At 47.5% G+C, this 12,724-nt stretch overlaps 1 protein-coding gene across 3 annotated transcripts; it reads left to right on the top strand.

The window, feature by feature from the left end:
• The first annotated feature begins 896 nt into the window (after positions 1-896).
• Positions 897-8,821, top strand: zgc:92242 (SH2 domain-containing protein 4A). 3 transcript variants are annotated; one of them, XM_014213000.2, is made up of 6 exons: positions 903-1,127; positions 1,786-1,819; positions 2,488-2,898; positions 7,251-7,486; positions 7,628-7,844; positions 7,990-8,821. In XM_014213000.2, exons 3-6 carry the CDS (start codon positions 2,718-2,720, stop codon positions 8,112-8,114), a joined length of 759 nt encoding a protein of 252 aa, XP_014068475.2. In that variant the 5' UTR covers positions 903-1,127; positions 1,786-1,819; positions 2,488-2,717; the 3' UTR covers positions 8,115-8,821. The 3 variants fall into 3 exon arrangements, with proteins under 3 accessions (XP_014068476.2, XP_014068475.2, XP_045580072.1); XM_045724116.1 differs by having other exon boundaries at positions 949-1,127; positions 1,786-1,827; XM_014213001.2 differs by lacking the exon at positions 1,786-1,819 and having other exon boundaries at positions 897-1,127.
• The last annotated feature ends 3,903 nt before the right edge of the window (positions 8,822-12,724 follow it).

The raw sequence follows: 12,724 nt of genomic DNA, 5'->3' as shown, positions 1-12,724 counted from the left end.
AGTCATTTCCTGGTATTGAAATGCTGCTTTGTGGCCAAGTGAAAACCAATAGGTCTGTACAAACATACTCTCCTGTTCACAATCACAACCTTAGACACATTAAGACTCACTTCTACATTTCTTTATCTGAATGCCCTGGAAACATTCCCAACCTGTGCTGGGTGGTTTATGACTAATGTGTTTTGTGTTTCCCCCAAAACGTCTACATGCTGCTGCTGCAGGTCTGTGTTTTCCCTGAGACTACCTTGACCTGGCCGGCCTGACTCGACCAAAACAGGAAAAGGACCTTGAGCTTGCTGTCGCAATACAGAGTAAGCGGGAAAGACAGAGAAAGAGATAAGATATATTAATTTATTGTAAGTGATTGAAATTCCCCCAAACCAGCTAAATATTTCCTTTTCCTGCTTCAATTCAATCAAGACTCACACCCAACATGCTCTACCCCAAACTAACATACACTTACATCACGTTGTTATTGTTGTGTACTGTAATTGCTCTTCCTGTGTTCATGTTTTGCTTTATCTGTGTATTGACTGGAAGTCATGAGGTGGCACCAGGAACCAGACATCTGAGAGATAACACAACGTGACCCGAAGGCATAATCAGACACTAACAGTACCATAATGTCTATAGAGTACAACAGAGACTCTCAGTACCATAGACTGGCATGAACCTGTTTAGACACTGATCAGTCATTAAACTATGGGTGGGGTCAGCCACTGATGATGACTACTGATGTGATCATGTTAATCAATCCCTGTCAATGGCCTGTTATCATACTCCTGCCTATGAGAGAGAGAGAGAGCGAGAGAGAGAGAGAGAGAGAGAGAGAGAGAGAGAGAGAGAGAGAGAGAGAGAGAGAGAGAGAGAGAGAGAGAGAGAGAGAGAGAGAGAGAGAGAGAGAGAGAGAGAGAGAGAGAGAGAGAGAGAGAGAGGTCACTGCAGCCCCCTCATATCCAGTACACAAAGAGGCAGGGGATCATCATAGCCAGCATACCAACTCTGCTACACAGACTGCTCTACTGCTCACTCACTCAAACACACACACACGTCACCCAGATACAGTCAGTCACAGTGTAACTCACACCAGGACCAGGCTTGCTAATTTTTCAGGCTGGGCAGTCACAGTAAGTAAAGTACGCTTGATTTCTCAGGGTTTCTCCTCTGCTCTACTTTCTTCTCATCACTCGCTCGCTTTTCTTTCTCTTACTTTCTTGTTCTTGTCTGAGTTCATCCGACTCTCACAACCCCTCTCTGTCAGTCCTAGTAAAACAGGCTCTGTTTGAAAACTCAACAAAATAAATACTTCTCCCTTAGCATGCAACACACATCGTCTTTCTCTCTCCATTCTGTCCTTTTGCCTCTGCTCTGGCATTCTCTATATGTGAACAGTGACTATGGTAAACCCTAAATGTATTTGCATGCTGGCATAGATTCAAAACTCCCCGCTTTGTGTTTCAGTGTGTCTTTCTGCCATGGCTCAGTGTGTTACAGGCATCTGTTCCTGTTAGTCTCTAGTTACACCAGTCTTTATGTTGTGTATCAATGTTGTTATAATGAGGTTATAACAATGTTTTAATCACTGTAAGATTAGATTCCCGCAGTGCTTTATTTAGTGGTATTCCATATATGATAGTAATTGTTGTTGCAACTGTTCTGTCTCCACTGATGTTCTGTGACTGTGTGAATGTACAATACGTGTTTGTTGGTAGTGTTGGTTGTCTGGCCCTCTGTGTTGAGACATATACAAGGAGACTTACTGATCATTATCTCATTCCCTTGCAGATCATGTTTTAGAAACAGTATGAGTATAAGTAAGGTAAGAGGGTAGGTGACCATGAGCCTTAGGAGGGGGATACATAGATCTGGTTATCTCTCTGTCTCTTCTGATTTCATCATGAGAGATAGCTGGTTATCTCTCTGTCTCTTCTGTCTTGGTCATGAGAGATGCAAAGTCTCTTCCACCCCTTTTCTCTCTCTGTTTCTGTGTTTCCCTCTCTTTCTCTTCCTGTCTCCAAAAAAGTATAAACAGTGCCAGCTTACTCTCTATTTTTTCTCCCTCCCTCTCTCTAAATCAAAATGATGGAAATAATGGCAGGTTTATGTGTGTGTCTCTCTCTATTGACATGAAATGCCGTTCTGTCACCCAGCTGGGTTGTTCTCTGGTCTCTGTTTACCTTCAAATGTTTAAAAGCAATAGGGCAGCTCTCTGTGAGGGGGTAGTAGAGGGAGTGGACACAGATTTACACACACGCACGCACACACGCACACACGCACACACGCACACACGCACACACACACACACACACACACACACACACACACACACACACACACACACACACACACACACACACACACACACACACACACACACACACACACACACACAACCTACAATTGTGTTGGTGGACAGCCGAAGAGGGAGAGGCTGTGGAGAAAGGCAACCGATGTAATCATATATATATATACTCTCTACTGCTCTAGAGTACCAGCAAGGAATCAGTGACCATCCACCCTCCCAGCAGAAGCCATACAATATTACTGAGGGAACGTCTGAGAAGTTGCAAGAGAACTCTTCAGCATTTTGGAATTTGGACTGTACCAGATCCACCAGACGTTGGGATTTAAAGCCCTCTGTTGAGCCAGGCCGGCAACAGCATTTTAGACAGTCCCAACAGCACCAGAGGAAAGAGGTTAATCTAGGATCAGACAGTATGCTGGCTCAGATCCTACAGGAGATGTGGGTGGACCCAGAGGTTCTGGAGGCCCTGAGTGAAGACCAGAAGAGAATCTTGTTCCTGAAGATGAGAGAGGAGCAGGTCAGACGCTGGAAAGAGAGGGAGGAGAAGGACGAGAGAGAGAGGAGAACCAGGGAACACGCCAGGACTAAGAAAGGTACAGCATGCACACATGAATGCACGCACGCACGCACGCACGCACACGCACACACACACACACACACACACACACACACACACACACACACACACACACACACACACACACACACACACACACACACACACACACACACACACACACACACCGGTGCTAGTGAGTACAGAATAAATGCAGGTCATTTACAGTAAACTAGAGTACACTTCAGAACACGCCCCTGTTGTTAGGGTAAGAGGAGTTAGGAGTGTCTATTTCATAACTTAGGATTTCCTTTCCCTGGGTGGTCACACCCACCTGTGCCCCCCTCTGCCTCCTCTCCTCTCTCTGCCTCCTCTCCTCTCTCTGCCTCCTCTCCTCTCTCTGCCTCCTCTCCTCTCTCTGCCTCCTCTCCTCTCTCTGCCTCGTCTCCTCTCTCTGCCTCCTCTCCTCTCTCTGCCTCCTCTCCTCTCTCTACCTCCTCTCCTCTCTCTGCCTCCTCTCCTCTCTCTGCTTCCTCTCCTCTCTCTGCTTCCTCTCCTCTCTCTGGCTCCTCTCCTCTCTCTGCCTCCTCTCCTCTCTCTGCCTCGTCCCCTCTCTCTGCCTCCTCTCCTCTCTCTGCCTCCTCTCCTCTCTCTGCTTCATCTAATCTCTCTGCCTTCTCTCCTCTCTCTGCCTCCTCTCCTCTCTCTGCCTCCTCTCCTCTCTCTGCTTCCTCTCCTCTCTCTACCTCCTCTCCTCTCTCTGCTTCATATAATCTCTCTGCCTTCTCTCCTCTCTCTGCCTCCTCTCCTCTCTCTACCTCGTCTCCTCTCTCTGCCTCCTCTCCTCTCTTTGCCTCCTCTCCTCTCTCTGCCTCCTCTCCTCTCTCTACCTCGTCACCTCTCTCTGCCTCCTCTCCTCTCTCTGCCTCCTCTCCTCTCTCTACCTCGTCTCCTCTCTCTGCCTCCTCTCCTCTCTCCGCCTCCTCTCCTCACTCTGCCTCCTCTCCATTCTCTTCTTCCTCAACTCTCTCTGCCTCCTCTCCTCTCTCTGCCTCCTCTCTTCTCTCTACCTCCTCTCCTCTCTCTGCCTCCTCTCCTCTCTCTGCCTCCTCGCCTCTCTCTGCTTCCTCTCCTCTCTCTACCTCCTCTCCTCTCTCTGCCTCCTCTCCTCTCTCTACCTCCTCTCCTCTCTCTGCCTCCTCTCCTCTCTCTGCCTCCTCTCCTTTCTCTGCCTCCTCTCCTCTCTCTGCTTCCTCTCCTCTCTCTACCTCCTCTCCTCTCTCTGCTTCATCTAATCTCTCTGCCTTCTCTCCTCTCTCTGCCTCCTCTCCTCTCTCTACCTCGTCTCCTCTCTCTGCCTCCTCTCCTCTCTCTGCCTCCTCTCCTCTCTCTGCCTCCTCTCCTCTCTCTACCTCCTCTCCTCTCTCTGCCTCCTCTCCTCTCTCTGCTTCCTCTCCTCTCTCTGCCTCCTCTCCTCTCTCTGCCTCCTCTCCTCTCTCTACCTCCTCTCCTCTCTCTGCCTCCTCTCCTCTCTCTGCTTCCTCTCCTCTCTCTGCCTCCTCTCCTCTCTCTACCTCCTCTCCTCTCTCTACCTCCTCTCCTCTCTCTGCCCGTCTCCTCTCTCTATCTCCTCTCCTCTCTCTGCCTCCTCTCCTCTCTCTGCTTCCTCTCCTCTCTCTGCCTCCTCTCCTCTCTCTACCTCGTCTCCTCTCTCTGCCTCCTCTCCTCTCTCTGCTTCCTCTCCTCTCTCTGCCTCCTCTCCTCTCTCTACCTCGTCTCCTCTCTCTGCCTGCACAGAATGTTCTGTCCTCAGATTCAACACACCAAAGGGCCTAAAGTATAGGCCAGGGAGAGAGGAAAACCTTTCAAATATAGAAAGAGAGAGAGGGAACAGGAGGGGGAATGAAAGATGGGGAGGTAGGGGGAGAGAAAGGGAGATCAGAAGTATGAGGGGAAGAAAAAGAGACAGGGAGAGAGAGACAGGGAGAGAGAGGCAGGGAGAGAGAAAGAGACCTGGAGAGAGAAAGAGGCAATGAGTAATTGATCATGCTTGAGCACCCACCCCACTATTCTGAGAAACAACCCTGAAACCACACTCTTATCTACAGAGAGAGGCCTTCAGTTCAGGCCAAGTTCCACCACTCTCACTAGCCCACATCTCTCTCTTTTCCATTCTATCCCCCCTCTGTCTCTCTTTTACCCATTCTATTCCTCTCTCCCCCTGTTCCTTTCTCTATCTGATAAGATATAGAATGTGACCTATCCCCTCCATTGGTACTAATAGAACAGTATAGTGTAGTACCCAGCCCTCTTATCAGAGCTCTATCATCAGAAACACCGCGGCAGTGATTGATTCATTCCACATGCCTGCCTGCCCGGCAGATTGAATAGGAGTGAATAGAATTGAGAAAGCCCTGTGGTTTGGTGAGGCTCGCTGCTTTTAGCCCCGAATATCTCGTTACCGCTTTGTCTTTCCAATCTGTGCTCTGTGTCACCTGAGTGTGTGTGTGTGTGTGTGTGTGTGTGTGTGTGTGTGTGTGTGTGTGTGTGTGTGTGTGTGTGTGTGTGTGTGTGTGTGTGTGTGTGTGTGTGTGTGTGTGTGTGTGTGTGTGTGTGTGTGTGTGTGTGTGTGTGTGTGTGTCATCTTAGTAGCAGAAGGTCAGGCCAGGTCATCTCTTAACACCTGGTGTCAAACTGACCAGCAGAACGGAGTGTTGAGCAACAAACACTACACTTCACCATTCTTCTCACAGGCCCTTAATTCTCCTCTCAAAGCCCCATGGCCCAGAAAGACTCTCCTTATGTAAGATAGTACGTAGGCAACACAGTACAACTCCTAAATGTCACACATGCACGAGCAGATCAACGCACGCGCACACATATACCGGAAGGATGCAGGCGTCCACACACAGCTTGTGGTCCATCCTGTAGGCTTAAAAAATCCATCTCATATTTCCAAGAGGATTTGCTGAACATTTCCACACCTTTTGTTGCAATTGTGCTCTTCCCTTATTACATAGGCTTATTTTCAATTATCTGAACTGAAATGAATGAATTGAAATGGGTCATTTTTTAAATTTAGGCTAGGAGCCTGTTCATGTGTATCGCGTTCATATCACTGTAATGGTGACCTGGCTGTAACTAGAGGCTAGAGGTTGTAACTACAGACAGGCTGAATCCCACTTATGACACCAATTAGCACAGATCTAAGGTCAGATCAGAGTGATTACTGGAAGGTGAAGATCATAGTCTAGTGTGTCAGTAAGGGGGTTTTCACACTTGGTCCCTTTCAGACAATTTTTGTCAACTCAGTTGTGGTTCGCTTAATGTGCAGTGTGAACGCTGCAAAGGAACTCAGACCCCTTAAGATTCTCGAGAGGTGGTCTGAGTTTGGTTCGCTGGAATTCCGAGTTCCGGTTCCCTTTTTTTAGGGCAATGTGAACACAAAGCTCCCCAGGTTCACTTGTCACAAAAGAGACAAGATGATAATGTCTAGTTTCGCTGAAAAAGTATGTGCTGTTTTTGGATATTGATTTGCGATTGTCAAGGATGCACAGAAATTCCCCAAAATGTGTGGAGTTTTGTACCGAACACGACATTCAGATTATTTGTTTGAAATATGTAATCTGTAGGCTGAGAGCTTTACGCGCTGATTATTCGATTGTGGGCTTTGAATAGTGTGAGAAAACAATAGGGTACAAAATCAATGCTAGCTCTTCAAGGGGGTACAACTTTCAATTACATCATTATTAAATCTGCAGTTATTCTTCGGCTATTTATTTTGTTACCAATAATATTTACATGTCAATATTATCTTTTAATTATAATAATGATGTCTAATAACTACATGCAATCTATTAGCTTCCGATAAGACAGAATGGCTTGTCTTGTGCATTGAGTGAATGTTGGAAAAAGATCTTGGTTCCTTTCTAAACATAGCAATGTGAATACAAAGAGGACTCAGACAACAAAATAGGTGACGTGAACTGGCAAAAGAGTTGAGTCCTCATTCAAAGGAGAGGACAGTGTGAATACAAAGACATCTGAGTTCTCTTGCTTTTTTTACCCCAGAGTTCACTTTAACAAGGACTGAGATCGGGTTCTTTTAAAGAGGACTATATGTAAAAACACCCTAAGGCAGTGTTTGTGTAGAGCCTATAGACTGGACAATAGATAAAGCTCGGCTACTGCAGACGTCAGTAACGTGTTTGTTCACTGATAAGACAACAGCACCATCTGCTGGGCTGGAACCAGTACGACAACCAGACTCCATGAAGAACTCTGACAATAGATCTAAAATGGTGATAGGTTTGAAGAGTTACCTTCAATTGTATTATCTGTGCTAATTACACAGTGTGGTATTCAATGTGTCTGTGTGTTTCTCCTCAGGTCACAGTAAGAGCGTGCGCTGGCTGTTGGGTCATGATGGGGATGTGAGTGTGAGCGTGATCGGAGAGGTGGATGAATTTAGATCCTCCAAACTCCTCCAGACCCTTCGTACCAACACCAGACTACAGAGTACAGAAATGAACAACCTAGTGGTTGATCTTCATACTGTGTCTCTACTGACAGACAGAGAGAACCACCAAACCAGCTCACAATCAGCCATACCGATGCAACTCAGCGTAAGTGTGTGTGTGTGTGTGTGTGTGTGCGTGCGTGCGTGTGTGTGTGTGCATGAGACACAGAAAGAGAGGGAAAGAGAGAGAGAAAGATGTCAGCTCTACCATACAGGATGTAGCTCACCATTCTTCTTCTATTTCCAGGAAGACTCAGACGGCTCTAAGGACTCTGAGGAGGACCAGGACACAGGCAGTGCTGAGGTCGACCCAAAGGACACCAGGGAGGACAGTGTGTCAGGCTACAGCACAGACGACCTAAAGGACTGGGGCCTCTGCTACAGACCCCACTGCAGCAACATCAGCCTCTGTCTCCAACCCCAGCTGTCAGTCACAGAAAAGACCCGCCCACAGAGCCGAAGAGGTGAGAGAGAAAGAGCGATAGAGAGAGAGAGAGAGAATGTTTTTTTTGTGTGCTTAAGTGTGTGTGTATGACATACTCTACACTCGATTCAAGCTCATTGACTTAACATATATTTTTACAATCCTTTCCCTCTCTATCTCTCTAGTGGTGGTCAGTCATGAAGAGGAGAGCCCAGCATTTGGTGGTCGGGTGGCCCAGCTCAGGAGAGCATTTGCCACTTCCTCTCCCACTGCCATGCCCCCTGTGGCCACCAAACCCTCTCACCTGTAGCTAGCAGCCAAACCTTCCCTCAGGTAACACCAGGGTCACCTCCAGTCAACCAACCACACAGAAGAGGTACTGCCCACTTGACGGGCTCATTTGAATACCAGGTACAAGTGACCTACGGACAGACACTCACCTGAGGAACGGTGCGGAGAAATAGGAGCTCCAAACATAGCCGAGTTAAAGGTGGACATGCACGGCTGAGTGGGAGGAATGCTTGGCGCTGGTATTCTGGTGAAACGGCTCCCTTTGAAGGTTCCTGGAGACTGCATGGTAGTCATACAGTTCTACCTCTCCTTGAACCTTAATACACAAGAGGTTTGGACATGGTTAACACAAGAGGTATTTCTACATATGTACAAGAGGTTTGTATCTGATTTGTACATGGGGTGGAGGAAAAGATTTAGCTTCACGTTTCTTATCAGTAATTATGTAAAAAAGAAAAACCTCTGCTGTAATAAGGGGCGTGGTATGTTTGGGCTATAGATCAAACCATCCTGTCGGGTTTTTAGTTGCCTGATCTTTTGCTTTGTTAGTAGTTGTCGTTATCTAACGGTCTAACCTCGTAGATTTTCTGGTTTTGTATATTTGCACTCTAACTACATTTGTTTGAGGAGGTTATTTCTATATTGTGTGTGAAACATGCTTGTGCAATACACAGATTTATTTGACCTGTTGTCTTCTAATTGAGCTGAATAAAAATGTGGAAGAAATGTGTGAGGGTGTTTAAGATAGAGAGAGAGGATTAATAAAAAGGGAGAGAGGTGAAAGAGGGAGAGAGGTGAAAGAGGGAGAGAGGTGAACAGGGGAGAGAGGTGAAAGAGGGAGAGAGGTGAAAGAGGGAGAGAGGTGAACAGGGGAGAGAGGTGAACAGGGGAGAGAGGTGAAAGAGGGAGAGAGGTGAACAGGGGAGAGAGGTGAAAGAGGGAGAGAGGTGAGAGGGAGAGAGGTGAAAAGGGGAGAGAGGTGAACAGGGGAGAGAGGTGAAAAGGGGAGAGAGGTGAAAAGGGGAGAGAGGTGAAAGAGGGAGAGAGGTGAAAAGGGGAGAGAGGTGAAAAGGGGAGAGAGGTGAACAGGGGAGAGAGGTGAAAGAGGGAGAGAGGTGAAAAGGGGAGAGAGGTGAAAGAGGGAGAGAGGTGAACAGGGGAGAGAGGTGAAAGAGGGAGAGAGGTGAAAAGGGGAGAGAGGTGAAAGAGGGAGAGAGGTGAAAGAGGGAGAGAGGTGAACAGGGGAGAGAGGTGAACAGGGGAGAGAGGTGAAAAGGGGAGAGAGGTGAACAGGGGAGATAGGTGAAAAGGGGAGAGAGGTGAAAGAGGGAGAGAGGTGAACAGGGGAGATAGGTGAACAGGGGAGAGAGGTGAACAGGGGAGAGAGGTGAAAGAGGGAGAGAGGTGAACAGGGGAGAGAGGTGAACAGGGGAGAGAGGTGAACAGGGGAGAGAGGTGAACAGGGGAGAGAGGTGAACAGGGGAGAGAGGTGAACAGGGGAGAGAGGTGAACAGGGGAGAGAGGTGAAAGAGGGAGAGAGGTGAACAGGGGAGATAGGTGAACAGGGGAGAGAGGTGAAAGAGGGAGAGAGGTGAACAGGGGAGAGAGGTGAACAGGGGAGAGAGGTGAAAGAGGGAGAGAGGTGAACAGGGGAGATAGGTGAACAGGGGAGAGAGGTGAACAGGGGAGAGAGGTGAAAGAGGGAGAGAGGTGAACAGGGGAGATAGGTGAACAGGGGAGAGAGGGAATCCTCTGTTGTTTTATAGTGAGTGGTATTCATAGTGACCAGAGAGGTCAAGGACAGCCAGACCTGCCTTTCACCATGCTCTGGGATAGGATTACACCTAGATCTCAAACACACACATACACACCCGACCCCACACACACACACAACCCACCCCACACACACACATACAGGTCACGCATGTGGGTGGAATGCATTACAAACTATACAGTGAGGGAAAAAAGTATTTGATCCCCTGCTGATTTTGTACGTTTGCCCACTGACAAAGAAATGATCAGTCCATAATTTTAATGGTAGGTTTATTTGAACAGTGAGAGACAGAATAACAACAAAAAATCCAGAAAAACGCATGTCAAAAATGTTATAAATTGATTTGCATTTTAATGAGGGAAATAAGTATTTGACCCCCTCTCAATCAGAAAGATTTCTGGCTCCCAGGTGTCTTTTATACAGGTAACGAGCTGAGATTAGGAGCACACTCTTAAAGGGAGTGCTCCTAATCTCAGTTTGTTACCTGTATAAAAGACACCTGTCCACAGAAGCAATCAATCAATCAGATTCCAAACTCTCCACCATGGCCAAGACCAAAGAGCTTTCCAAGGATGTCAGGGACAAGATTGTAGACCTACACAAGGCTGGAATGGGCTACAAGACCATCGCCAAGCAGCTTGGTGAGAAGGTGACAACAGTTGGTGGGATTATTCGCAAATGGAAGAAACACAAAAGAACTGTCAATCTCCCTTGGCCTGGGGCTCCATCCAAGATCTCAGCTTGTGGAGTTGCAATGATTATGAGAACGGTGAGGAATCAGCCCAGAACTACACGGGAGGATCTTGTCAATGATCTCAAGGCAGCTGGGAACATAGTCACCAAGAAAACAATTGGTAATACACTACGCCGTGAAGGACTGAAATCCTGCAGCGCCTGCAAGGTCCCCCTGCTCAAGAAAGCACATATACATGCCCGTCTGAAGTTTGCCAATGAACATCTGAATGATTCAGAGGACAACTGGGTGAAAGTGTTGTGGTCAGATGAGACCAAAATGGAGCTCTTTGGCATCAACTCAACTCACCGTGTTTGGAGGAGGACGAATGCTGCCTATGACCCCAAGAACACCATCCCCACTGTCAAACATGGAGGTGGAAACATTATGCTTTGGGGGTCATTTTCTGCTAAGGGGACAGGACAACTTCACCGCATCAAAGGGACGATGGACGGGGCCATGTACCGTCAAATCTTGGGTGAGAACCTCCTTCCCTCAGCCAGAGCATTGAAAATGGGTCATGGATGGGTATTCCAGCATGACAATGACCCAAAACACACGGCCAAGGCAACAAAGGAGTGGCTCAAGAAGAAGCACATTAAGGTCCTGGAGTGGCCTAGCCAGTCTCCAGACCTTAATCCCATAGAAAATCTGTGGAGGGAGCTGAAGGTTCGAGGTGCCAAACGTCAGCCTCGAAACCTTAACGACTTGAGAAGATCTGCAAAGAGGAGTGGGACAAAATCCCTCCTGAGATGTGTGCAAACCTGGTGGCTAACTACAAGAAACGTCTGACCTCTGTGATTGCCAACAAGGGTTTTGCCAACAAGTACTAAGTCATGTTTTGCAGAGGGGTCAAATACTTATTTCCCTCATTAAAATGCAAATCATTTTAAAACATTTTTGACATGCGTTTTTCTGGATTTTTTTGTTGTTATTCTGTCTCTCACTGTTCAAATAAACCTACCATTAAGATTATAGACTGATCATTTCTTTGTCAGTGGGCAAATGTACAAAATCAGCAGGGGATCAAATACTTTTTTCCCTCACTGTATAAATTAATCCGAGATGGGTTGCAGTTGTTTTTCTGAAGCCCCTAACAAAACAGGGAGAGGGGGGCTCCATGCCATGGTTAACTAGTGGAGTTCCCAGTAGCTGGTTAACAAAGGATCAAAAGGGACTAGTGGTAACTTGATTAGCGAGTGGCGGCATGGTGGCGACAGAAACAGGCTGGCTATATGAACACATTCAGCACAACTATATCTCTACCAACTCAATAAAGCATTTCTCATGCACCACCAGGACAGATGAAAGTGTGTCTTTAGGATTCAGGAACAATGGTCTCTTCTTCTATGACTAGAGCTGCTATAGTAGGATCCAACCAGTGTAGCGTTACTGAGCCATGCAACAGCTGGCTGCAGCGACTAACATAGCTTGGTCCAACTGTGCTTTGAGAGGACAGACTCAGAGCCAGGGTCAGTCTGTATTTTCGACAATACATCCATCTTTATCGCTCCATCTCTCTACCTCTCAATTTCTCTAGGTATCTGTCCGACCACTTCCCTTTCTCTTTTTGTATTTGCCCCTTCACTCTACCCCTACTATCTTCATCTCCTGCTGTCTCTCCATCTCCTTTCTCCCCTCCCCTCCCCCTCTCCTCTCCCTCTCTCCCTCCTGCCATCTTGCAGGGCAGCAGAGCTAGACTCTGCAGGCGTTTGGGGAGGCTCCAGACCTCACGGCCAGAGGGTGACACAGATTTCCGGAGGAAGGGGGATTCATCTCCAAATGACTGGAAAGGCACAAGGGGAAAGTGGAGATTCAGGAATATAAAATCCCTTTGTGCGCGAGAGTAAGCGATGCACAATACGACATGTTTTTTATTCAGTGGGAATAGTAATAGCGTGCTACCTGATTTTTTTGCCTGAGTTGGCAGTACTTCTGTAAGACACGCGAAGAAGCGGACACACGCACAGGCTCTCTGACTGAAGGCACACAGGAAGTGCAAGCAATGGCCCAATTATAGCGTGACACCTCACCCTGCCATTTCCATGGTTACGCCATCCAACCGTCCCCCTGAGTGAGCGGTGGAGGAAGAAAGTCCTATCTCATCAACTATCGTCACGGC

This window comes from Salmo salar, chromosome ssa09 (assembly GCF_905237065.1).
Source record: "Salmo salar chromosome ssa09, Ssal_v3.1, whole genome shotgun sequence".
NCBI lineage: Eukaryota > Metazoa > Chordata > Actinopteri > Salmoniformes > Salmonidae > Salmo > Salmo salar.
This window is presented reverse-complemented; position numbering and strand designations above follow the sequence as displayed.